General features: G+C 37.1%; 1 protein-coding gene, 1 long non-coding RNA gene and 1 pseudogene across 4 annotated transcripts in view; 1 reads left to right on the plus strand and 2 right to left on the minus strand.

Annotated features, from left to right (window-relative positions):
• Positions 1 to 21792, minus strand: part of GSPT1 (G1 to S phase transition 1) — a 28206-nt gene extending 6414 nt beyond the window's left edge. The window contains exons 1-11 of one of the 3 annotated variants that reach the window (XM_011358383.2): positions 21680 to 21792; positions 10070 to 10114; positions 9909 to 9950; positions 8921 to 9148; positions 7911 to 7944; positions 6067 to 6144; positions 4783 to 4963; positions 4019 to 4173; positions 3707 to 3847; positions 2549 to 2642; positions 1605 to 1685 (exon numbers count right to left, since the gene is read on the minus strand). In XM_011358383.2, the coding sequence (XP_011356685.1) occupies positions 1605 to 1685; positions 2549 to 2642; positions 3707 to 3847; positions 4019 to 4173; positions 4783 to 4963; positions 6067 to 6144; positions 7911 to 7944; positions 8921 to 9148; positions 9909 to 9930 (1014 nt within the window). In that variant the 5' untranslated portion in view covers positions 9931 to 9950; positions 10070 to 10114; positions 21680 to 21792. Of the gene's footprint in view, positions 1 to 1604; positions 1686 to 2548; positions 2643 to 3706; positions 3848 to 4018; positions 4174 to 4782; positions 4964 to 6066; positions 6145 to 7910; positions 7945 to 8920; positions 9149 to 9908; positions 9951 to 10069; positions 10115 to 21003; positions 21617 to 21679 lie in introns of those variants that run through there. The other 2 variants (XM_011358381.2, XM_011358382.2) reach the window with 2 other exon arrangements.
• On the minus strand, positions 133 to 251 carry LOC111738612 (annotated as a pseudogene).
• Positions 13508 to 14847, plus strand: LOC111728748. Its single transcript, XR_002779880.1, has 2 exons — positions 13508 to 13626; positions 13919 to 14847. It is a non-coding gene; the product is annotated as an uncharacterized LOC111728748 (long non-coding RNA).
• Positions 21793 to 23916: the final 2124 nt, after the last annotated feature.

The raw sequence follows: 23916 nt of genomic DNA on the forward strand, positions 1-23916 counted from the left end.
TCTTCCAGAGACTCAGGAGGACTACTATGAACTGAGTTGTTTTTTTTTTTTTAAAGGCAAGGCAACCCTTGGTTGACCTCACAGGTTGCAAGGACCTTGTCAATTATAATCCCTTTTTTTTTTTTTTTTAAATGCCTACAGCACCTGGTCTTCTTAGTTGGTCTCCCATCCAAGTACTAACCAGGCCCGACCCTCCTTAGCTTCCAAGATCAGACTGGATCAGGCTTGTTCAGGGTAGCATGGCTGTAGACTAAACTGAGTTTTTAAGGCTCACTTAAGCACAAGATATGCTGCACCTGCCCAGTGATTAGTATAAAGAGACAGCTTCCACAGAGCACAGCCACTTCATCTGTAACCAGCATACTAAGGCCCCTCACCTATAGGTATAGCCCCACACTAAGTTACTTGCCCATAATGAATTGTACCTTTCTTTCATTGTGGTAAATACTCATCACATAAAACTTATCTTTTAAAATCATTTTACATTGTACAATTCAGTGGCATCTAGTACATTCACCATGTTGTCCAACTATCACCACTATCCAGTTCAAAAACATCTTCATCCCCCCAAGGACACCCCATGCCCATTAAAGCAGTCACCCCTCCTTCCAGCTCCATGAGCACATTAGACCTTTGTGACTGCTCTACAGACAAAACTGAACAAAATTTAAACTAACTGCTATTTTCATTAAGATGTTGTTGACCTTCAAATTGCAGAGATAATTACCTTACAAAGAGCAGGCTTTAAACTAGAAACATTTTAGAACAAAGATACCTTGGTAACTCTAATATCCAATGCATAAGGCATCAAGAACTCCAAAGGATTATTCGTAAGGTGCCAATTATACCTAAACACTACATGCACAATGGATACCTTTTCCAATTCACTGTGCCTAAAACTGAAATTCTCACTTAAATCTAACAAAATCTCTGGAGGTTCTGATAATTCAGATCTATTTTCCTACATAAGCAACATTTTGGGAGTTGTTAGAGAAGCCCTCTCTGGAAAACAGGTAACAGTTTCTCAGTAACTTGTGATCTGCAAATATCAAGTGAGCAGTCAGAAATAAAATAAAGGAATAATTCATGGAGATTCTGCATGTTTTAACAAACCTCCAATGATGAAGAAGTCACTGTAAGGTAGGAAAGAGTTAAGAAGAGATCCATTTATGATAAAGGCAAATTCTTTTCTCCTAAATTAAGAACATCTTAGACATATAGTAGCCAAAAAAAAAAAAAGAGAGAAAGAAAGCTAACTATTATGAGTGAACCTGAGTTTTCATCCCTGGCTTACTTACTAATCCAGTGTGTTAGGTGGAAGCAATTCACTTAACCACTCCAGATTTCTACTTCTTGTAAAATAATGGAGTTATTTTGGTGCATTTTTTAGTTCTAACACAGTGCTAATTCTGACACCTCCCCATTTGTCAATGAATAACACCACATATTCTTTCTTAAATTTTGTACTTAATAAAATGTAATCTTGGATTTTAAAAGTTAAGTTGCTTTTAATGGAAATCCGTGAGTTTTTTTTAAAAGTTCTAGCTCCTTGCTAACATTTTCAAGAGAAAAGGTAAATGGGAAAGAGCATTACTAATTCTTACCTTGTTTGGCATCATCACAAGCTGCTGGCCTTTACAAATAGATCCCGATTCCAGCTTTCCTAGGACCACAGTGCCCATATCCTGTTAATATTTAAAATGAAAAATCAAGTTCCAGATTTTTATTACCACTCTACAACAGTTCAACAACATAAAGTGAAATCTTGCCAGGCTTACCCATAAAAGAAAATCATTAGATCATCAGGTGGTAGAATGCTTAAAATTAACCTTAAATAAAGGATAAGTAACAAATAGTCTGTAACATTTGTGTCATAAGCATATGCAAAATTATAATACTAAAAGTATGCTTAAGATTTAAGAAGAAAGCATGGGGCAGGAGACAGCACAGAATTTTATGTTTGAGGATCTGAACTACTCGTTCAAATTCAGGTTCTTGCAATCTCTAAGCCTGTTTCCTCAGGTATAAAACTGGAAAAACAATACTTGTTCAAGAAATTTAGCATGAAGCTAATGAGAGAACAATATTTGAGGGGGCAAAACATCATATATTGATATTGCAAAACTTAAAAAATCAAGTTGAAAATCCAGTTGAAAACAATAATGGTTAATTTTTTTTTTAAAGACTAATATCCAGTGTTGGTGAGGCTATGGTAAAACTGGCATTCATATATTGTTGGTGACACAGTATAAGTTAGCATAGTATTATGAAAAGTTATTTGTCAGTATGTATCAATTTCATGTGCAAATCCTGAGTCCAGCAGTTTCACATGTATGAGTTTCTCTCCAAAGATGATCATTGTTGGCTTATTGGGAAACAGCTGAAATAATTAAAGCTGGTTGAATAAATTATGGTCTATGATACCACTAAATAATATAAGCCATTAAAAAAAGATATGTATGTTATGTTGTTATTAAAGTTGTTTCATAGTTTAAAACAATTATTTTACCTCCCATAAAACCCAATTATACTTGAACATTTTGGGTACCTTGTACTTATCCACAATTGGCAGCCTGATTGGTCCATCAACTGATCTATTGAAGTTTGGCAAATTATCCAGATATGGAATAAATGGTAATCCACTGAGAACATAACAATATCCATTAGAGTCAACATAAATATCAGAATTTTAAGAAGTTACATGACTGTAACTTTATACAGAAAACGTGGTTATAGTTTCATTCTACCCGTATACTCCTCTCATTCAGCCGATTATGCAGTTCATCTATTTCTCAGAACTAAAAATATAACAGAATAGCTCAATATAATATGAAAAAGCCTCCCCATGAACTTATGGTTTAGAAAAATATTTTATAGCAAATAGCCCACGCATTTTAATAAAATGATTACACTCTATTATTACTTTTTATGGACTTTTCCAGCTCTGAAATTGGGCTTTTATAAAATAATTTCTCCTTTAAAATTATACTTTATAGATTAGGTGATATAATATCGTCATGATGGCAATGTTCAAAGTGATCTACAGATTCAATGCAATCCCTATTGAAATCCCAGCTGCCCTTTTTTTTTTTTTTTGCAGAAATTAACAATCCTCATGTTCATATGGAAATTGAAGGGACCCGGAATAGCCAAACAATCTTGAGAGGAAAAAATAACAAAATTCAAAGACTCACACTTTCCAATTTGAAAACTTACAGAGCTAATAATAAAGATGTCACCTTACAAAAAAAGTAACCTAAAGGGAAACACACATCTTAATGTAAGAGTTCAAACTATACAAGACTAATATAAAATAATATTTAATGTCAATTCTAAAAAAAAAAACAACTATGTAAAAGGCTTAGAAGAAAGTAATTCATGACTGGATTAGGCAATGTTTTCCTACATGTGACACCAAACGCACAAACAAAAGAAAACTGGATTTCATCAAAATTTCAAACCTTTTGTGCTCAAAGAAAAGTGAAAAGATGGCCCACAGAATGGGAGAAAATATTTGCACATCATGTATCTGATAAGGGACATGTATCCAGTGCACAAAGAACTCTTAAAATCAATAAAAGAGAACCTAATTAAAAATGGGCAAAGGTCCTGGTATTTTTAAAACCAAGGTTACAGTCAATATTTTCTTAAATTACTTATTAAGATGAACTTTTTTTTTTTTTTTAAGGGAGAAAAGTTTACTTACATGTACCAAGGACAGAAATCTGATTGCTCTTTAAGATTTGCTCCAGTCAGTCCTGAGCAGGGCATAAAGTGAATGTCTTTTTTGGGATTGAAGCCAACTTTTTTCAAAAATGGCACTAGTTTCTCTTTACATTCTTCATATCTGTGAATATTTATAAATAACTCAATTATAATGTAAAGCAGTTAAATTCTAGTTTCATCATTAAATAAATTAGGTTTAGAAAAACCCCTATGGAAAAATGCATACAATAACAAAACTATCCTTCATTCCACTACCATGTCTATAAAAAACCAGTAATACAGGTGAGCTTACCTCTCATTGCTCCAATTCACTGTTGGATCATCCATCTTATTAATAAGCACAATTAAATGTTTTACACCTGCTGTCTTTGCCAACATTGCATGTTCTCTTGTCTGTCCTCCTTTTTCAAATCCAGTTTCAAACTCTCCTTTCCTGGCAGAGATTACCTATTCCAAGAAATCAAATAGTTCATTCTTACATATTCAGGTATACCCTTCTAGCAGAAAAATATCTTTCCTTGCAGTTTTATCAGAAGCTTTCTGTAAGAATATAGAAGAAAATGAGTTACAGCATACATGCTTTTGAACATCACAATGTCTGAATGGTTTAAGATTTCATGTTTCTTCCAATCCTCCAATTTTCCAAAATCTAGTATGCCTGTGATATTTACAATTCACGTGATTTAGTGCCAGAACATTGACCGGGGGAAAAAAAACAAACCTGTAAAATGACAGAAGGTCTCAAGAAAACAGACCATTTCTTATTCATTTTTGTACCCAGTACCTAATTGTGGGCTTGGCATTTAATGGACACTTCTGACACAGTAATAGATAACAGCAATGGTAAAGGAAAGTGGAAACATATTCTCATAAGTAAATCAAATTATAAAGAATTCTTAAGCAGATCAAAGTGAGACAAATGTGACCATGTTGTGACCATGTATATTATAGTTCACCACAACCTAAATTCTAGCTTTTAGAAGGTAAATTGAAATATTTATAACTTAAGCAGGGCTGCTAACAGATACAAAGTTGAATTGGAAATGTCTTTCTTACCAGTACAGCCAAATCAGCTTGCGAAGCACCACCAATCATATTTGGGACAAAACTCTTGTGGCCAGGGGCATCTAGAATTGTGAAATGCTTCTTTTCTGTTTCAAAATAGGCACGACCCACTTCTACTGTTTTACCCTTGTCTCGTTCTTCCTGATTTGTGTCCAAGGCCCAAGACAAGTACCTAAAATAATTTTTAAATAATACTGATAAGAACATGAGAATTTTAAAGATATTCTTCTATTATTAAAGGTATAATTGATGACATCCAGCTTTGTGTCCACACTTAAATCAAGAACAGGACTGGGTAGAAATGAAAATTAAGAGACTAAAACTTGCATTATTGTGATTTAAACACTTGGAGCTTTTACTTATTTCCAGTCAACTATATATTCTAGAAGCACACATTATTTATTAAAATAAGCTGACAACATAGAGAGTAGTTAGTACCAAAGACAATATTATAGCGAGTTAAGTAAGTTCCTTTATATTTCATTTTTATAATCATCTGGCATTAAGTATAATACAAATAATGGATGTCTAAGGATATTTTTCAAAGTGAAGGCCACTAACCTGCTAATTGGGAGCAACAGTTACATGCTAGTTACATGCTAAAAATTATTTCACTACTTTGCCATGTAAAAATTATATAAGTTCAAATCATCCATAATAGGAGTTACTTGCGATTACCTCATCTGTATTTCATAGTATGTAATCCATTTTTTAGTATAACAATAGATTTCCCCCCTTAATACTGAGCAATATAATAAAAAAAACCCACCATCAATGTTCCATTCAGATAAAACTAGTTAAAAATAAAATAGATAAGGTTAGAAAAAAGAAAAAAGTTGTCCTTTTCTCTCACCACTCAAAGCAACCACTGTAATAATGTCTTCCAATTTTTTTTCTTTCTACTGTTCATTTATATAGTTAATGATCTTATCCTTAGGTACTATGTTTCTTGCCTTCCTCCCAAATTCCACTGCAACCTAAGTTCTATTCGTGGTTACTATAAAGTCTATAAATGCAATTTTTTTAGTGGTTAGGTAATGGCCCAATTCAATGGATGGTCTATAATTTATTCAACAAGTCTCTTATTACTGAATGTTTCCAAATTTCTCTAAGTTTTGAAGTCATGAGGAAATGATCTACTGTGTAGTATGAGAGGAAAGGAAACTTTGTTAAGACACTATTTTAGACATCAAGAACTTTTAGTAGACCAAAAAAGCATCAAGTGGGCAGTGTTTCTTTAAAAGTAAGTAATAGTGTTATAAAAATTTACTGTACCAAGTTTCTCTGTTTTTTTCTTTCGCTTCTCTTTCATATTTCTCAAGTGTCCTTTTATCAACCATTCCAGTCAAATACCTGAAAAATGTTTAAAGAAAAAAGAAGATCAGGAAATTACTCAAGGAAATTAGGAAAACTTTAAATCTCTGGAGGGGAATTTCAACTCCAGAAAACAGTTAAAGTAAAGGTATCTCTGATAGATGCTTAAATTAGGAAAGTTTCAGTGGTAAAAGATACTCTCATAGTTTCAAATTAACTCCCACAAAATAAAAGAAAAATAATAATAACCTTACAGTGGAGAATCCTAGTAGAAAATACTTTAACCAAGTAATTATGGCTCCTATCACCAATAATAATAATAATAAATACACACTGGATACTGACATTTATCCCAAAAGGATGCACTGTGCACAACATAGCTTCTGTGATATACCTGCCCCAAATGCATAACCTCAATCTAATGTAAAAAGTATCAGACAACCCTATAACTAAATAGCACTCTTCAAATTACGAAGGTTGTGAAAGACAAGACTGAGGAAATGTCTCAAGTTGGAGAAGACTAAAGAGAGAAAACAGCTAAACGCAATATGGACTCTTAGAACAATAATATTAGTGCAAAAAATAGTGAAATTTGGATAAGGACCATAGTTTAGTTAATAGTATTGTAGCAATATTAACTTCCTGGTTTTGATGATTATAATATGGTTATGCAAGATGTTATCATTAGGGTAGGCTGAGTGAAAGGTATATGGGAACTGATTTTGTAACCTTTCTGTAACTCAAATTATTTCAGAAAAAGGTTTTTTTAAAGCAAATGTAAATACAATATAAAATGATCCCAATAATGTTGTTCAAGCAATTAAATTTTACTAATACAGTTCAATATTTAACATTTTAAAAATGTTATTCAAGTGAGATTTAAAAATAATTCTCTAGTAATTCCAGTTCTATCTTTCATCTCTATGTGTTCTTTGTGCAGTCATCTATAGTGCATGTTTCTAACTAATTGAATGTAGAAACCCAGTGAAATACCAATGAAAATTATAGCTCATAAGCAAAAAATATACATTCTCCTATAACACAACATCAAATGGGCCTTATACTTTCATCCACAGAGCCTTAAGTAAAAATCCCTGTTTTGGGGTCTGTTGGGGAAATCTCCAGAAGTGAGAACTGGCAAGATTACCAATTAATATTACCTAACCAGGCAAGACAATGATATACCCTCTAGATCCTCTGATGACACAGTTTAAAAAAATGGGTCTCATCTAGGAGGGATTAAACTTTTAAGACCTTTTAATTAAAAAGATTTTTCAGTACTAGAATATATTACTGAAGGCCAACCATGGTGTTTTCATACCTCGATACCGTCTATAATAAAAAATATATTAGCATGTAAGCCGGACTGCTTGTCTTTGATTAAATCCACATAAATTTGAGGAGTTCATGAATTAGGATAAACCAGTTCCCCCCATGCACCAGATTCAAGAGCTGGTTTTCAATATTCCTCAGAAAATTACATTCCAAGACAGATTTCCTCTAAGCTAGGGTTCTATATTAGTTTTTATAAAAGACAGCTTTCAGAAAATATATTTAATTCATGTTACATGACAGTCTGACAGTAATAAAAGAATTTTAGTGAAGGCCTACAATCCTTCAGAAATTACTAACAATGATCACATTGCAAAAGTTACTCAACATCAGCCTTCCCTTCTCTATAATGTCATTTTATTATTTTTATTGAGGTGATCTGTTTTATCAACTTTGTATGATTTTTATGAATATTTACAATGCTCCAAATTCTTTCAGTTGAGTTAACTACTGAACAAAAAATAGAGACTTACATTATTTGCCCTCCGATGGTTGACTTGCCAGCATCTAAAAGTAACAATATCATCAACAATATGCAAAGCATAAGTGTCAAAAATATTTTTAAAAACCAACCACTAGATACTAACACAACTAAAGATATGGTTTAGCACATATAATTAAATCTTGCAAAAGCACTGAAATTCTAGAAATCTAGAGAAAAGGAAGTTGCCATGTCCCTCTATAGCTCAATAATTTAGAACTATTCTACAGATAAAGAAGAAAGAATTTTTGAACAGATGCTCCCTGACCTTCAGCTAAGAGCATAGCAGCAAAAGAATATCAATTATCTAAAGAGAGCCTCAGAGGAGAGCAAAAGTAGCCAAAGAGTTGTGACTACATTTAGGTAGTCTGCCTTTCATTTTTAGCGGAGACAGGTGTTCTTTACAAATTCCAAAGTTCTTGCTACTAAAAAAGTAAAATGGTGTATGTAGCATCATGTCCAGAAGAGGGCAGAGATAAAGGAAAGATTAAAAAAAAGGGCACATAATTCCGTATCTTCACAATTCTGGGGAGATGTCAGATGATTAGACAATATCTCAGTAAATAAAAATTGGCGGGGGTTGGGGGGGGTGCTAAATCAGCAACCTGACTCCAAATTACTAATTTCTTATGTCACATAATCCCATAAAACGAACAAATTAAGTTCACACACAAAAATAGGCACATTTCCTAGGATATTAACATATCCACTGAGCCATCATCAGTGGATTAAAAGACTAATTATGCATCACGTACAAATACAATGACGCTTATCTTCTTCCAGTTTCCATGCCATTACAAAATTGTTAATCTGTCCAGCCTTCAAGAACAAAGTGTTGGCAATTTCTGCCAGCTAAGAAATCTGGCAGGTTAAAAATCAGGGCATTTTAAATTAATTCAGTTCAGTTTCACTAAACACTCCCAAAAAACTAAATAAGATGTTCCATGTTGACATCCTTCATAATTTTGGTCATTTCTTAAAATAGCCATGAGTGTAACTTACCTACATGCCCAATGAATACTACATTTACATGTTCTTTTTTAGGAGCACCTGGCGGTGCAACCACAGATTTAGGTTTTGGTATTTCCTCTTCCTCTTCCATCATTTCTTGGGCATTTTCTTCTGGGGGCCTACCATCTCCCAAGGAACCACCCCCTGGCTCTGCTTCACTTATTTCTTCTTTGTGCTCCCATGATTCTTCTGGGGACATTTCTGTCTCTCCATTTTCTACTGAAATAAGGCATTTTAACTTAGTATTCTGAAAAAGATTTATAATCTATAGACTTTATAACACAGACGTTTTCAAACAACAAATGAAACTTTGCACATTTAGTTCCATTCTCTGATGTCTAGTGACAGACACATAAGCAAGAAAATCTTTCACAACAGAAATGGATAATAATAGCTTTCGAGCTGGCCTCACTGCTGACATCAGAGCTCTGACTCAGAGACTATGAAAGACTGCCGTTTTAACAAAGCTTCATTTTCATAAGGACGAACATGTAAGCAGGGGATCTAACATTACTAACAGCCCTGTTATTCCAGAGTTAAGATGCTGACAGTGGAAAAAAGGGAAAATTTTAAATCAGAACACAGGAAAGTGTTAAAGGATTCAAAAGATCTTTTCTTTTTCTTCTGCAAGTGTTAACTTTGGCATCAACTTTATTAATTGCCTTGAGAGTATGAAACCCTTAAGAGTAATAGTTACAAAGGGGAAGAAAAATTTTCAAAGTCTATGGAACAGGTACAACTATTTAAACTGACTGTAACATTCTTCCACTCAATTCTTTTATATTGGCAATCATAAATTTATCACAACAGTATTAATGCCCAATTAGTTCTGCTTTCTAAATCTTAATAGCAAAGAAAGACTCAATGTCAGTTTTAAATGTAGGCATTACAATAATCATAACACTTACATTTGCACCTTAAATCTTGAGAGTGAAAGAGTTTCTTATTACTGTATTAATATGGTCAGAAATTTTCTTACCAACAGGTTCTGAAAGTTCCATGCTAACAGCTGAATTTGAACCTAGACAAGAAATTGAGATATAATATATATTTACAAAACAATATCTAGCTTTACACACTGTAGATAACTTAATGTTTTCTCAAATTAGATAGTCAAAGAGTCACATCATAGGAAATTACCTTCACACAACAATGACTGTTCCTCTTGAGAAGGTTCCACAGGTGCTGTTTAATAGAAATAAGTTCTATTAAAAATAAAGACCTATACATTCATTTTATTTATATTTTTAAAAACAGTAAAAATATCCAAAACACAACAAAAACCTCAAAATTCAGACCAATGGCAACTAACTCAGGTTTTCAAATTGTCTGTTTAACCTACTTTTTAAAATCTACCAATTATAGCCAATTTTAAAACATTTTAAGTAACTGAAATGTATTCATAAAAGCATGCTTATTCTATTTGCTTCCTAAACTTTCCTTCACAGATACTGTAAAAGTAATCTGTAGCTCAGTACACATCGGATTAGTAAGATTTGCTCAACAAATATATATTGCTGCTCTAGAGTTTCTTTTGGTAGCTCTAGCCCAAGAAGTCTATGACTAGCCCTTTTTAAGATTCTATAATCATACATGTTATCATCAAGATCCCTGAATAAATTATCTTTGCTACCAATAAAATATAAAATTACAACATCTCAGAAAAGGTGATTACAATGATGCCAGTTTTGTTCTATATTAGAATTCTAAGATTAAGCAACAATCCATTTTCCACATTACAGATCTACTTATGACATCACTGGAAGAGATGTTATAAGAACATATACTTGTTACCCAACTATGAAGTCTATTTTTTTTAATGTCTGATAAATTTAATTGACAGTCAAATATGAAAGTGCCCTTGTTTTAAAGAATCTCCAAGATATAAAAGACAAAGAATTTGAATCACATGAATCCTGCACACCAAGTAATAAATAATTAATTCATAACCAGCAAAACTCATATTTAAAATCACTACCCGGAAAGTATTAACACATGTCAGAGTCAAGAAAAGGTTTTGGGCCCAATCTTCAATAACATAAAATCGTTAAAGTAGTTTCCTGTCCCTGATAAGTAAAGGGCAATCAAGTTTTTTTCTTGATGCAAGTGACACATCGAGTATCACTTAGGAAGATCATGCTATGGTAGTATATAGATGAACTAGAGAGGGAAAGACACTACAAGCAGAAAGACCAACATCACTACTACAAGAAAGCATGCCATTAGGATAACAGAGCAATACAACTAGAGAGGAGGGGTTAAGTGCAAAGATAATGAATGCAGTATCTGACAGGAGTAGGAAGAGTGAAAGGTCTCAGATGACCCCAACCTATGTGACTGATTAGCAGGATAGTAACAGAAACGGGGGGAAAAAATCAATTGAACTAGGTTTAGAAGGGAACAGGAATTATACTTCAGAAATAATGTAGATTAACCTTTGTTTTCCCATTACAAAGCAAAGTTTATGGGTAAGTTAAGGAAAAATTATTGAATTCAGAGAAAGCCGGGCAGTGCTAAATGAATTAAGTTCATATGCCACCCTAAAGATGGAGGAGGCGGCATGGGAGAGTGGTAAGAGGCTAGAACTGAGCTGATTCCTGACTCTAAATTGTGGCTTGTCACTACTAACTTCTGACATGCAATTATTTCATTGGATTCATAGAAATGACATGCCATCTACCTGACAGGATTGTTGAAAGGATTAAATGAGAATACATGTTTAGTGTCAATTAAATATAACTCCTAGCGCCAAGCAGATACTCAACAAATGACAGTCTTCACCCCATAACATGTACTGAGTATCAACTCTATTTTATCAACTAATATGTATTGAGTATGTATTATGGGCCAGACAAGGAAGGATACAAAATACTCACAAATCCATACAGTGCTGAAGGTGGGAGTGGAGGTGGTGGCACATTATCCTAACTCCAGTGAATTTTTATTGAGCTTTTATATGCTGATTGCTATATAATGTAAATCCCACCAAAACCCTATGAAATACTGTAATCACTACCATCTAATACACAGACATATCAGACTCAGTTGGGCTTTTCCAAATCATACAAGTGCTCTCTTGCCTTTCTTCAAACAGCCTCTGTTGAAAGTCACTCAGTAAAAGTAAACTAAGTTATGATGTACAAGTATTTTAAGGCACAAAAAAGATTTGAGACGATTGTTATGGTGGGTTCCCCCCTCCATCACCCGATATCCCCCAAACTGTAAGTGAGCTTTTCAAAGCCAAATAGTACATACACCTGAACACCCAGTTCTAGAACCAACTCTTAGATTTACAAACATACAATACTGTATATGCATAAGGCTGTAAGGTACTTCTTAGGACTGTTACATCAGTCATGAGACCACCTTCACAGCTGCATAATGCCGCACAATGAAAAATCTGTTCACAGTTTTACTTTTCAAAACATTCTACATTTATGTTTATCTTAAGTTTGTAAAGCTCAGAGGCAGAGACAGTACCAAGTACTGCAAGCAATGAAATGCTTAATATACACATAATTATGATATTAAAGAGTCCTGAAATAAAGAAGTTGACCACAGTTTCGCTGCTCTGGAAAAAAGCTTTCCATGTATTCAGATCATGGATCATGTTATAAACCTAACAACAAAGCTAGCAACATTTGCCAACTGATGATTTTGGAATATAAGAGCCAGAAAAATCACAAATATAGCAAAATGTTATTTAAACTTCTCCATATAGTTGTACCCAGTCTTCACACAGGCACAGGCAACCATCTTCTGTTCATCTACTCTGGTCTTATTCATAATGCATACCACATCAGATTTTACTGACTACTCACAAGCAGGGGTTTAGAATTCTAGGTCCAAAGTCATTTGTTTATGGTTAGCAAACAGATGACTGTTAGAGCTTGATTTCTCAGATCCTACACGGTTCATATCTTCTAGTAAAAGAGAAGTTAATAAACCTCCTGAGGAAAGAAATTATGGTTTCATATCTTCCAATGGTATCTCCATGTTCAGAAACACACTCTTATCAAGTATTCAAACAAGGAACAATTCTAATTAAGTGGGAAAGTTATCTGTGTGTACCAGTGAATAAAATTGTCATACCCCAGAGTAAAAGGAGAAACTAATACTGTTTATGATAAAGGAAGACAAAAGAACTGGCTGTGATACTTGGTATATTACCACAAATTTTAAAATAAGAAGTGAAAAGATTTTACTACTTGTGGTTTAATGAAGATGATAATCTGGATTTTTAAATTTTTAGTTAAATTTGATTATAGTGAAATAAGCCAGCCAGACACAAAAGGTCATATGTTGTATGATTCCATTTATATGAAATATTCAGGATAGGTATATCTATAAGACAAAGCCAGAGCTGAGAGGAAAGGGAAATGGGGATTAACTGCTTAATGGGGACAGGTTTCCTTTAGAGGTGATGAAAATATTCTGGAGTTAGACAGAGATGGTAACTGTACAACACTGTGAGTCTACTCAATGCCACTGAATTGTTCACTTTAAAATGATTAATATTATACTATGTGGACTTCACCTCAGTTTTTGAAAAGAATGTCTTTTTTTCTTTTAAAGATTTGATCATGGATTAAAGGACTTCGACATGGAGAATCCTTCTTCACCAGTTCATCAATACAGCACAAATTAGTCAAGGCCATACACGTGGTGGGTAATGAAAAGTCATGATTTCATTCAAGGTATGTTTAAACACAAATGTTTGCCCAATTCTTGAAAAGCGCTTAATCCACATATTTCACAAATCAACAATTTAAATTTGTACTGCTTTAGATATAAAATTAATCTTTAATCTTTGTACACTAAACAGTGATGTTTAAAATAGTCATCCTAAAATGTCTTAATCCTGTTAGCTAAATGGAGTGTTCATCGTAAAGAAAACAAACAGCCTTTTGAGCCACACTTCTCTTGCTCAGCCCCGCTTCCATGTCTGGAAGTGTACTTTCCCTTCTAATAAAGTTTTTCTTTTCCTAGTGTAAAACAAAAAAGAAAAGAAAGAAGACAAACAACTTCAGTGCAGTCAAAGAAGTCAGAATTGTCTTGTAATGCATGTTGGAAACGAGAAACAGTGTTACAAAATTCTGCCCAAGTTTCTGCAGTGATGGAAATATTCTAGTCACTAGGTACATATGGCTATTAAGCACTTGAAAGATGGCTACTGTGAGGAACTGAATTTTAAATTTTATTTAATTTTAATTAAATAGCCACATGTGGTTCTCAATTATAGTACAAATTTGTCTTACCTGATTTTCCACTTCCATACCACTCCTCACCCACCCAAAACCCTGAAAGACTAATGATCTCTCTTCTGAACACCTCTAAGATATGACCCTTCTTTCAATTACAGGAACTCACACACATTAGTTAGTTCTTGTTCCCTACGAGATTACAGACTTCCAGAATAACTGTGGCTTTCTGAAATATGGAGACTTTCCTCTCTCCTCTTGTAGTCTCCACAGGTTGGCAGTGTATTATATAGAGTAAATATAAAATTGATTTTTACTGAATTAACTTTAGTAGTTTTCTTTTGATTTTCATAGCTCACTAGCTCCTTGTAGTCTTTATCACTTCATTTTTCTTACCATCCCTAGTGTCTAGTGTTCAGTAGAGTAAAAAAAATTTCACATGTGCCAATTTTCTAAGAAGGTGTTAGGGAAACACCATATTCAAAAGATATTAAAATATAGCCTGAGTAAGAAGCTAAAATTCTCTAGCACTCAGGTAACTATACAGTCTTACCAAAATTGCATGCTGAGGTATTTTTCTCCCACAGACAATAGTGGAAGATAGTAAAAGCAGATGGCAGAAAGACCACAGAACACATACAAATACCCACAGTGTTACCTTAATTACTTAAAATTAAAAATAAAAAACACAATGCTACAGTGAACAGACCGTTTAAAGTATTTTCTATCATCATTTCCTAAAATGTATGAAATAATTTCAAAATATTGCTTTAAATTAGAACATGCCTACTTATGACACTACTGACACAAATGTGGAGGCTGTGCCACAGTCTGCAAACTCATGGGCCCAGTTTCTGAAATGTCTCAGCTAAAAAGATCTTTTAATATCAGATCACAAGGAAAAGACTAGTGGACTCACTATTACTAGACTAAGCTTTGAAATCAGACTTAGATTCTAATCCTAGCTCCTCCATTTATTCGTGGATGTCATCACCTCGCTAATTTATTTAGCCTCTCTGAGCTTTAATTTTCTTATCTGTAAGTGGTTCAGCAGTCCCTATACCTCAAGAGACTGTTGTGAAGGGCATATTATGCACATGGTAACTGCTCAATAAATTTATTATTACAAAATATTTCGAAGCCCCATAACAATTACAAAAACTTTTAAGAAATATAAGACAGGCAAATTCCAAGGCTACTCCATACTGGTTGTAGTAATTAGCTCTTGGCATGCCATGTTGTCCATGATGTTAAAAAGCACAGTGTAAGAGAAAGAGAGAACTCTAAACTAGCACCCAGCAAATCTGGATTCTAGACTCAACTGTGTCATTAACTCTTGTGGATGACCTTAGGCATCCACTTAGCATGGCTAGGCTTAGGTTACATTATAGGAAAATGAGGAGATTGTATTACTGCTAGTCATTTCCATCTTTAACATTCTGAGAACCTATTTATTCAGTCACTAAAGCTATGCCATGTATCAACCTGCAGAGTAAAATTCCAACAACCCTAAAAAATCGTCTTATTTATAATTTTATATCCCATATACTTTTAAAATACTTTGAGGTATATTTAAAATATATAAACCCAAACCATTTCAGATAGCCCCAATAAGACACAAAGATAATAGAAAAATGCCCATCTACAACCAAAATCAAGCACCCAAAAGAGATGAACACAGACCACTTAGTAGTATGGTAACCTATTGGAGTTTTATAGAAATAGTTAACCAGGAAATTGTCCCAATGACATTGTAAGGTACACACTTATTTGTATCAAGTGAAGTGACATACAATAACCTAGGTGGAATGTGGTTAGGAATTTGATGTCACCAACTCAGGCTAAGCTAGTGAAAGATGCTCAAAATAACCGTTGTAAGTGTTTCTCTCACCTGGAAAGTAGAATTATGATGGGGAACTGATTAACTTGGAGAGTACTGTACAAATTAAATTACCTTAGAACAAAACCATTTATGAAAAAATGAATACATCTATAGCCCAGCCATGCTTTGTTAAAATCTACTGAAAACAAGGGAAAACTTTTAAGAAGCTTTAGTGTGAATCAACTGACAGCTAAAAAAGGAGTCTGAGGACCTCAGAAAAATCAAGGACCTTCAACTAGTGAACAAATTCTTGCTTTCCAAAAATTTCTAAGAGCTGTGAGTAGAGTGATGAAAGTTTAAATGAATATGCCCAACAGAGATACACCAGCCAGAATCAAAGTAACCAAACTCACTGCTGTTTGATAGGAAAGAGACAACACATAATGTAAAAAGATAACCGATACCCAACTCTAGCAAATTTCTAGCAAACTTAAATTATATATAGAAACACAGAGGATGAATTTTATATGTGAATCATATCTCCAAAAAAAAAAAAAAAAAAAAAACCCACAACAGTATTCACAACACTTAGCAGAAAGTATTTTAAGAGTAGGGTAATAAGATTGAAATTATTTACAGGGAACCTGTAACAAGGGAACCTGTGAACAATTCCTCTTCTCAGCTTTGAAAGCCCTCTACACCCTTTGTACGGCCCCTCTTACCATGTGTCTATCTTCTATAAGAGAAAATTGGTTATCTGATCCCTTTCTAGACTCCTTGAGCACAATTTATTCATCTTGGTGGTGTCATTTCAAGTGCCTAGAACATCATCATGCATTCTGTAGGCAGTTCATTAATTGTTATACATATATCTGAGCAAAACTAGAGGGTCACATCTCAAAAACTTTCATTCGAATACTGCTAACACACTCCAAAAGGTTATCAAATCTTTTTCATTCCTTTCTCTTCAACCAGAAAGATAGTATTTTAACACTTCAAAACATTTCCTTCCCAGCAAACAAAAACAAGCAAAACAAGACTTAAAATCTATCCTCTACAATATTTTCCTAACTCACTCTGATAAATTTTAATTGCTGCCTTTTTGTGCAGTACAGTTCCAGAAAAGGTGAAATATAAATAAAGGGTAAATGAATGCAAAAGCTTTGTAGTAACTGCACTAAATAAAACCTGCTCCAAAGATGGTTTATTCCCAATCAAACTTTCTAACAGTTTAAATAGCTCCTCTACCTGGCACAGCACTAGTTCCCTAAATCTTCCTGCTCCAGTCATTGAAGCATGTAAAATCATGAAACAAGAGCCCAAATCTAATAATCAGTAAGTCGAGGTAAGAAAAGAATTAACACTCTAGGAACAATACTTTTCCCTGACCTTCTCTGCCTACTCTATTCCATTTACTATCCCCCATAAGCCTGAAAAATCCTTTATATTAGAATTGTTATTGCAAGCATTTTAATCTTAGAGGAATAGGAAAACGAATCTAAAGCCAAGAACCTTACCTATCATCTATCTAAACTTATTAGTCAACAAGTAACATTTTAACATAATAATAAGAGTCTTTTTGGAGGAAACTAGCATTACTACTTTGAATTCTGTATCTTCTCTATTCTGCTCCCCCACCCAAGAGGTTATTCAGTGATGAACAAGCATCCACCAAGTTATGATGGTTGCAAAACTTTGTGAATATACTAAAAACCACTGAACTGTACATTTTAAAAAGGTGAATTTCATGGTATGTGAATCGTTATCTCAATCATTAAAAAAAAAAGCAAGAAAGAAAAGCAAATTCCTCTCCCAGGCATTCAGCAAAAACCAAACACTACAAAACAGAACATTTCTCTTTAAAATTTAAGTTCCACAATGTGGTGTGCTACATGTTGAAGACAAATCTTCCTGTGAGGACCTACTGAGGACTGCTGGTTTTCTATATTTTTTAACGGCTGAGTTTTGAGAGGTGTTAAGGGCAGATGGTGTAAAGACCATTATGCCATTAATTTAAAAGCTCTGGCTGTTATTAAATCCAAGTGCTATGGTCTGAATGTTTATGTCCCGCGCCCCCAAATTCTTAAGTTGAAATCCTAATGCCTGAAGCAATGCTATTAGGTGGGGCCATAGGTCATGAGGGTGGAGCCCTCGTGAATGAGATTAGTGCACTTACAAAAAAGGCCCCAGTGGGCTCCCTTCTCTTTTCTGCCATGTGGGGACATAAGTCAACAGTCGAATATCCTGAAGAGGCCCCTCACCCAACCAGGCTGGCACCCTGATCTCAGACTTCCAGCCTCCAGAACTGTGAATTTCTGTTGTTTATTAGCTACTCAGTCTGTAGTTTGTTATAGCAGCCTAAACAGACTAAGACACCAAGTATTCCTGATTAACACTGCTAAACCTTTTTCTAATTTAAAAAAAAAAAAAAAAAAAAGACTGAACTAGGTGCAAATTGGAACTTAAAGTACACTATATAATAGAAAATATTTATTCTAGTACATATAACCCTTGTCTTCTATATTTCCAATTATTTCAGGACCTTTACTTGTAAAGAGCATGCCTTAGCCAATTTACTTGCTCTGTAGAGAGTTGCACTAAAATGAATTACTTAATGGATTCTAGTTAATCATTTCTTTGGAAGCCTGTATTAAATTTTTAAAGAGATTCTAGGTCAACACTGATCTTGGGGTGGCTGGAAACAGGCATAACCAGCAGCCTTCCAGGGAAGGTGAATGACACTTTGAACAAAAGCATCTTCCTCTACTGATCTGCTCAAGACACCCCTATAAATACTTGAAACAAACTAGCCTATTGTCAAGCAAAATAGATAGCCATCCTAGACAAACACATTTTAAAAGTCATTCACTCTAGTGCTCTATCTCTAGATTCCTTCAAGAGCTCTCCTGATATCTAGTTTAAAAACACACCCACCACAAATTTTAGTTATGGCTTAACAAAAGGAAACATGCTAGCCCTACTGTCTATTTTTTCACTATAAAAAAATTGCAAACTGCATGGTTTTCCCTTTGTAAATTTCAATCTAAATGCTATTTCCATTTTTTCCCCTTCTTCCAAGCATAGCTCTCTGCTCTGATGGTATTTTATAGACCCGAATGGGCTGGAACATGCAATCCAGCAGCCCCACATAACTTGGGACCTCAATTTAGAAAATCCATTCTTTTTCAAATATATATCCTACAGAGGATAATTTTTTTTTTTTTTAACATTAACATTTTGTAGAAGCAGCTGGTAAAGTCAGTAACACCAAAATAGGTTTCTGATAAAAAAGAAAAAGTTGACCATATGGTAGGGACTTTTCTTATGACTACTTCCCTACACATTTTTACATTTCCAACTTCTATAATGTCACAGAGAAAACTATTAAGAGTAAAACTGCAAATTGGCAAATATCAAGAAGAAGAAAAGTTCTCCTGTGTAAGAGGTAATGCCTAATCACTCAACAGTGACCACCATTCCAGACCACTGTTCTAAGGATGGCTGTTTCTTGATGACTGGTTGATGACTAGATAAGCTGGAAATGCAGTCTTAGGTCTACCTAGAGTGGTGCTGGTGGCAGAGGATGGCCAAAAAGAATGAACAAAAGGGATCCGCATGATAAGGTACTGGAAAGAGGTACATTTAGGAGCTGGTAAGTGAACTAGTTTAGGTAGCAAAAATTGCTTGATCTAAGCAAAGAAATAAAAGCTAAGGTTCCTTGTTCAAAGGGAAAAACATCAACTGTCCACACAAGTAAAAAATACCAGTCAATAAACAACCAAATCCAAACCGTGTGCTGACATACATACTTCGTAAAAGCATTTCTCCAAATTCTCTTTTTGCCTCTAGAGAGAAGACTGTAGCAAAAGTTTCTGAAGAAACTAAACTAGAGCACTTTTACATTGTCCACTTATCTAAGAAATACTACTGGTTGTTCAAGGCTCCCCTACAAGTATTATAGTTTCTAAAATAAGCACTTTTGGGGAGAATACTTAAGTTTACTCCTTTGATATTCCCACAAAATCAGTACCTGAAAGCTCGCTATCAGTTAAGCAGCCCCTAAATACAAGATTTTTAAAGACCAAACTTAACTTGAAACAATAGAAAGTATGTCTACTAGTTATGGTCAGAAAGGCATGTGACTATCAAGTTATAACAAATGCTCCAATGTCTGAACGACTAATTACTGACACATGAACAGAGAGTCTTATACCAAGCAACCTGAATAAGGTAAACTATTTTAACGCAATGAAAATTCTAAATGTGTCACTGACAAGGAGAAAAGTCCAACTCCGTCTTAAGATAAAGGGTACACAAAATAATGTAGTTTCCTACCCACATTAATATTAAGTGAGGAACTCTAATTTCGTTACACTTTGTGAACTTTACAAGCTTACAAAATGCTAAGGGTGAAAAAGATCTTTGTATTGATAGCCAACACTTTCTGCTTGATCACAAGACTGCAATGCATCTTGGGATTCCTTCAGGCCGGTTCGGTGCCACCGATGTTTAACACGTAATTACAGCTTCAGTAATAGAAACTGCAGCGAGACGCTCCCTCTCGCCTAGGCCTAAAGTGAAGGGAAAACTCGAGCATTCGTCCTCCCCAAATCATCGAATCTCTCTACGCCCACACAACAGACTCCAGACTCCATATGTCCGCACTTTTAGGCCTCGTGTTACTGACCCGCCGCTGCCCCCTCTCCGTCCCTTACGGTTCTCACTTCAAGTGGGTAACCGCGGCCCCGGGGGAGGAGCGGGTCCCAGGCCCCGCCGGCGTCCCCAGAGCGCTTCTCCCTACGCGTCCGGCCCTCCGCCGCGGCCGCCCGACGCAGGCTGCCTCCCCGGCCCAGGGCCGCCCCACCCAGGTCTGCCGGCGCCGCTGTCAGCACCCCACGTGCCACTGGGCCTCAGAGCCGCGAGTCCCCCGGCCCTGCGGGGCGCGCCGCCCGACCCCATCCCACCCTCACCTCATCCCTGGTGGGCTCAGGCCCCCAGGCCGCTACTCCCGCCCTAGCAGCCTGGCCTCCTCCCGTGTCCCGGCCCTTTACCCGAAGGGCCTCCCGCGCCGCTGCCGGCTCCGTGGTTGTTGGCGGCGGCGCCAGCTGGAGGTGCCGCCGGCTGGGCAGGGCCCCGCAGGAAGGACGGCACGAACTCGGCGGCGTGGACGTTGGGCACGAAGGGTTTGGCGTTGACGTTGAGTTGCCGGCTGAAGGCCGCGCTGAGGTGTTCACGCTGGGCCTCCGCCGCCGCCGTCGCCGCCGCCAAGGGGCCACCAGCGCCGCCGCACGGGCCCAGCCCAGGGGCTTCCATGTCCGCTTGGTCCCAGCAGTCGGGCGCCGAGTCGCTGCTGCTGCTGCCGCTGCTGCTCCCACCGCCGCCGCCGCCGCCACCGCCGCCACCACTGCCCGGATCCATGATCGGGGGGGCCGTGTGTGTGGTGAAGAGAGGGCGGGAAATGGAGGCGGGGGCGACCGGCTGGGAAGGAGCAGGCCGCACTGACCCCGGGAAGCGGTGAAGCAATAGGGCCAGGGGCTAGCGGCAGAATCCCCGGCGTCGTCGCGGCAGCAGCTCCAGTCCCCACTCCGCACTCGCGACGACGGCGGCGGCAGCTCAACCCTCCTCGTGTGTGCGAGCGGATCTCCTCCCACCCAACCCAACCACCTCCGACCGCCTCAGCGCCAACCCCACGCCCGGCGCGGATTGACCCCCCGCCGCCACCCGTACCTTCGCCTCGGTAGTTCTTGGGCCTGCTCGTTCTTGTTTCCGGCTATGAAGCGCTGCAGAAGACGGAACTACGAGTTCCGGCAGTGCTCGCGCGACCCGGTTGCGGCTTTCTCGAGGGCCGATGGGAGTCGAAGTTCCCGGGCCCGGAGCAACCGGAAGCGGCTCGGGCTCCCAGCAGGCAGCGCGAGGAGGCGGAGATCTAGTTGCAGCTCCGCGGCCCAACCTGTCACCGGGTGGGGGCGGGGGCAGGGGCAGGGGCAGGGGCAGGGGCAGGGGCAGGGGCAGGGGCAGGGGCAGGGGCAGGGGCAGGGGCAGGGGCAGGGGCAGGGGCAGGGGCAGGGGCAGGGGCAGGGGCAGGGGCAGGGGCGCTGTGCCGCAGGCCGCGAGTCTTTCAGCCCTTGGGGTGTGGGCCACTGGTCCTGTTAGGCAGAAGATGCGAGATAATCGACAGCAGTTCTAAGGTGGAAAAAAGCTCTCAACTCCTGAAAATTCATGTTACCAGCCTCTCTGCATTCTCTGCTTCACATTCTCCCTACCTTGTTCTTTTTTTGTCCACCTTCTATCTCTCCTCCCCCCAGCCATTTTGCCCTAAATTTCAAAGCCTACGCAGAGCATCTTTAATTTTATGCATTTATTTGGTGGAAGAGGCCATAAAACGGAGAGACACTACAACTTAGACCGCCGTATGGCTCGTAAAGCGCTTGGGCCCAGGCTCTGCCCAAGCAGAGGGGATTATTAACTGGAAATTTTCAATGACTCACTGTTTGACTAGTCATTTAAAGCCTTCACCCAACTTTTCCATCCCTTCCAATCCTCCCAGCCAAGGGCTTTGCAATTTAAACAGAGGCCTGCCGTATTCCTTAATGTTTCCAACTGTACCCCACTATCAGGGTTATTTGGATGAGTCCAGCTTCTTTATGCACCATTAGGTGAAGTGTTTTTCTTCTATGTGGTCGGATCCCGTATTCTCGTAGTACTTTATTGACTGCATCTTGCGCTGACTGGTTGCGTTTGGGTAAACAGGGAAAAGAAAAAAAGCAAAAGAAAAATACTTAGACAGAACTACATGAAGTAGGAAAATAACGTAGCTCTGAGAATCTGTTGTTTTCCTGTAATTTACCCATGCGAAGCCCAAGCAAAGAAAAACATATTGTTGATATTTTTCTGCAAGGAGTCTAGACAGAGTGCAACTAATCTGCTAATAATTAAACACGGACACACAGACAATAGAGGTTTCTTAACAATCTTATGTTAAGGTCCATAATTTAGATCTAGATATGCATTTTACTTTTAAACATACGTACTTTAAAGATAAAAGAGAACCCAACCTAATGAGACAGGTCAAAAATGACGCTGTCAATTACCTTTTAAAACAAGTCCTACACTAAAGTGATTTGAAATTACGCTTAATATTAAAGTAGCAAATTTTGTGTTTTTTTCCCCCTTAACACATAACACTTGGGAAATTGACTGCTATAAAGGTGAAGAAACCAGAGACTTTCATTATAACAAGGCTGGCTTTACGTTTCTCAACAGGTCTGTGGTTCATGCTCCCTGAATTCTTTTGGACATTGTTTTTTGTTTTGTTTTGTTTTTTTCCATGATAGATAATGTATTCCTTTGATTAATACAAAGTTTTAGTTACAGCCTATTATAGTTCTGTGAAGACTCAATTGAATCTTAAGAATGCCCCACTTTAAAGTTGCTATTGATTGCCCTTAGATTTACAGAGAACTTATCAAAATCGATATAAAAATCAGACTTTCTTTTATATACAGGAGACCTGCATTACTGTTTAATGAGATATTTTCATCTTATATTCACAAGAAGAAAATATGTGTCCAAAGTAAAGTGCCTTTTCATTCAAAATATGTACTCCCCAACTTACTCCAAAGAAATTGTCAACACAAGCAGCTGACTCAAACAGTGAACCACACTGTCCTTCCCCAATCATTGTCATTGGATACCATACTTCAATTTGTATTACCCATAGGGCGCTGGTTATTTCTTCACATCTGATTACATTAGAGTTTCTTTGTGCTTGGTGCTTTTTATAGGGACAAAGACAGAAACTCCTAAGACGGCAGCTTAGAAAAGCAATTGATGTCATTAACTTCTATGTCCCTGAATAGGATAATTATGAGTATTCAGGAAAGAATCCACTCCATTGGTTTTCAAAAGCCTTGACCTACCAGGGATGAGGCACTGTTCCAGCTGGAGAGTGAGAGAAGCTCTTC

This window comes from Pteropus vampyrus, unplaced genomic scaffold (genome assembly GCF_000151845.1).
Source record: "Pteropus vampyrus isolate Shadow unplaced genomic scaffold, Pvam_2.0 Scaffold40, whole genome shotgun sequence".
In the NCBI taxonomy this organism is placed as follows: Eukaryota; Metazoa; Chordata; class Mammalia; order Chiroptera; family Pteropodidae; genus Pteropus; species Pteropus vampyrus.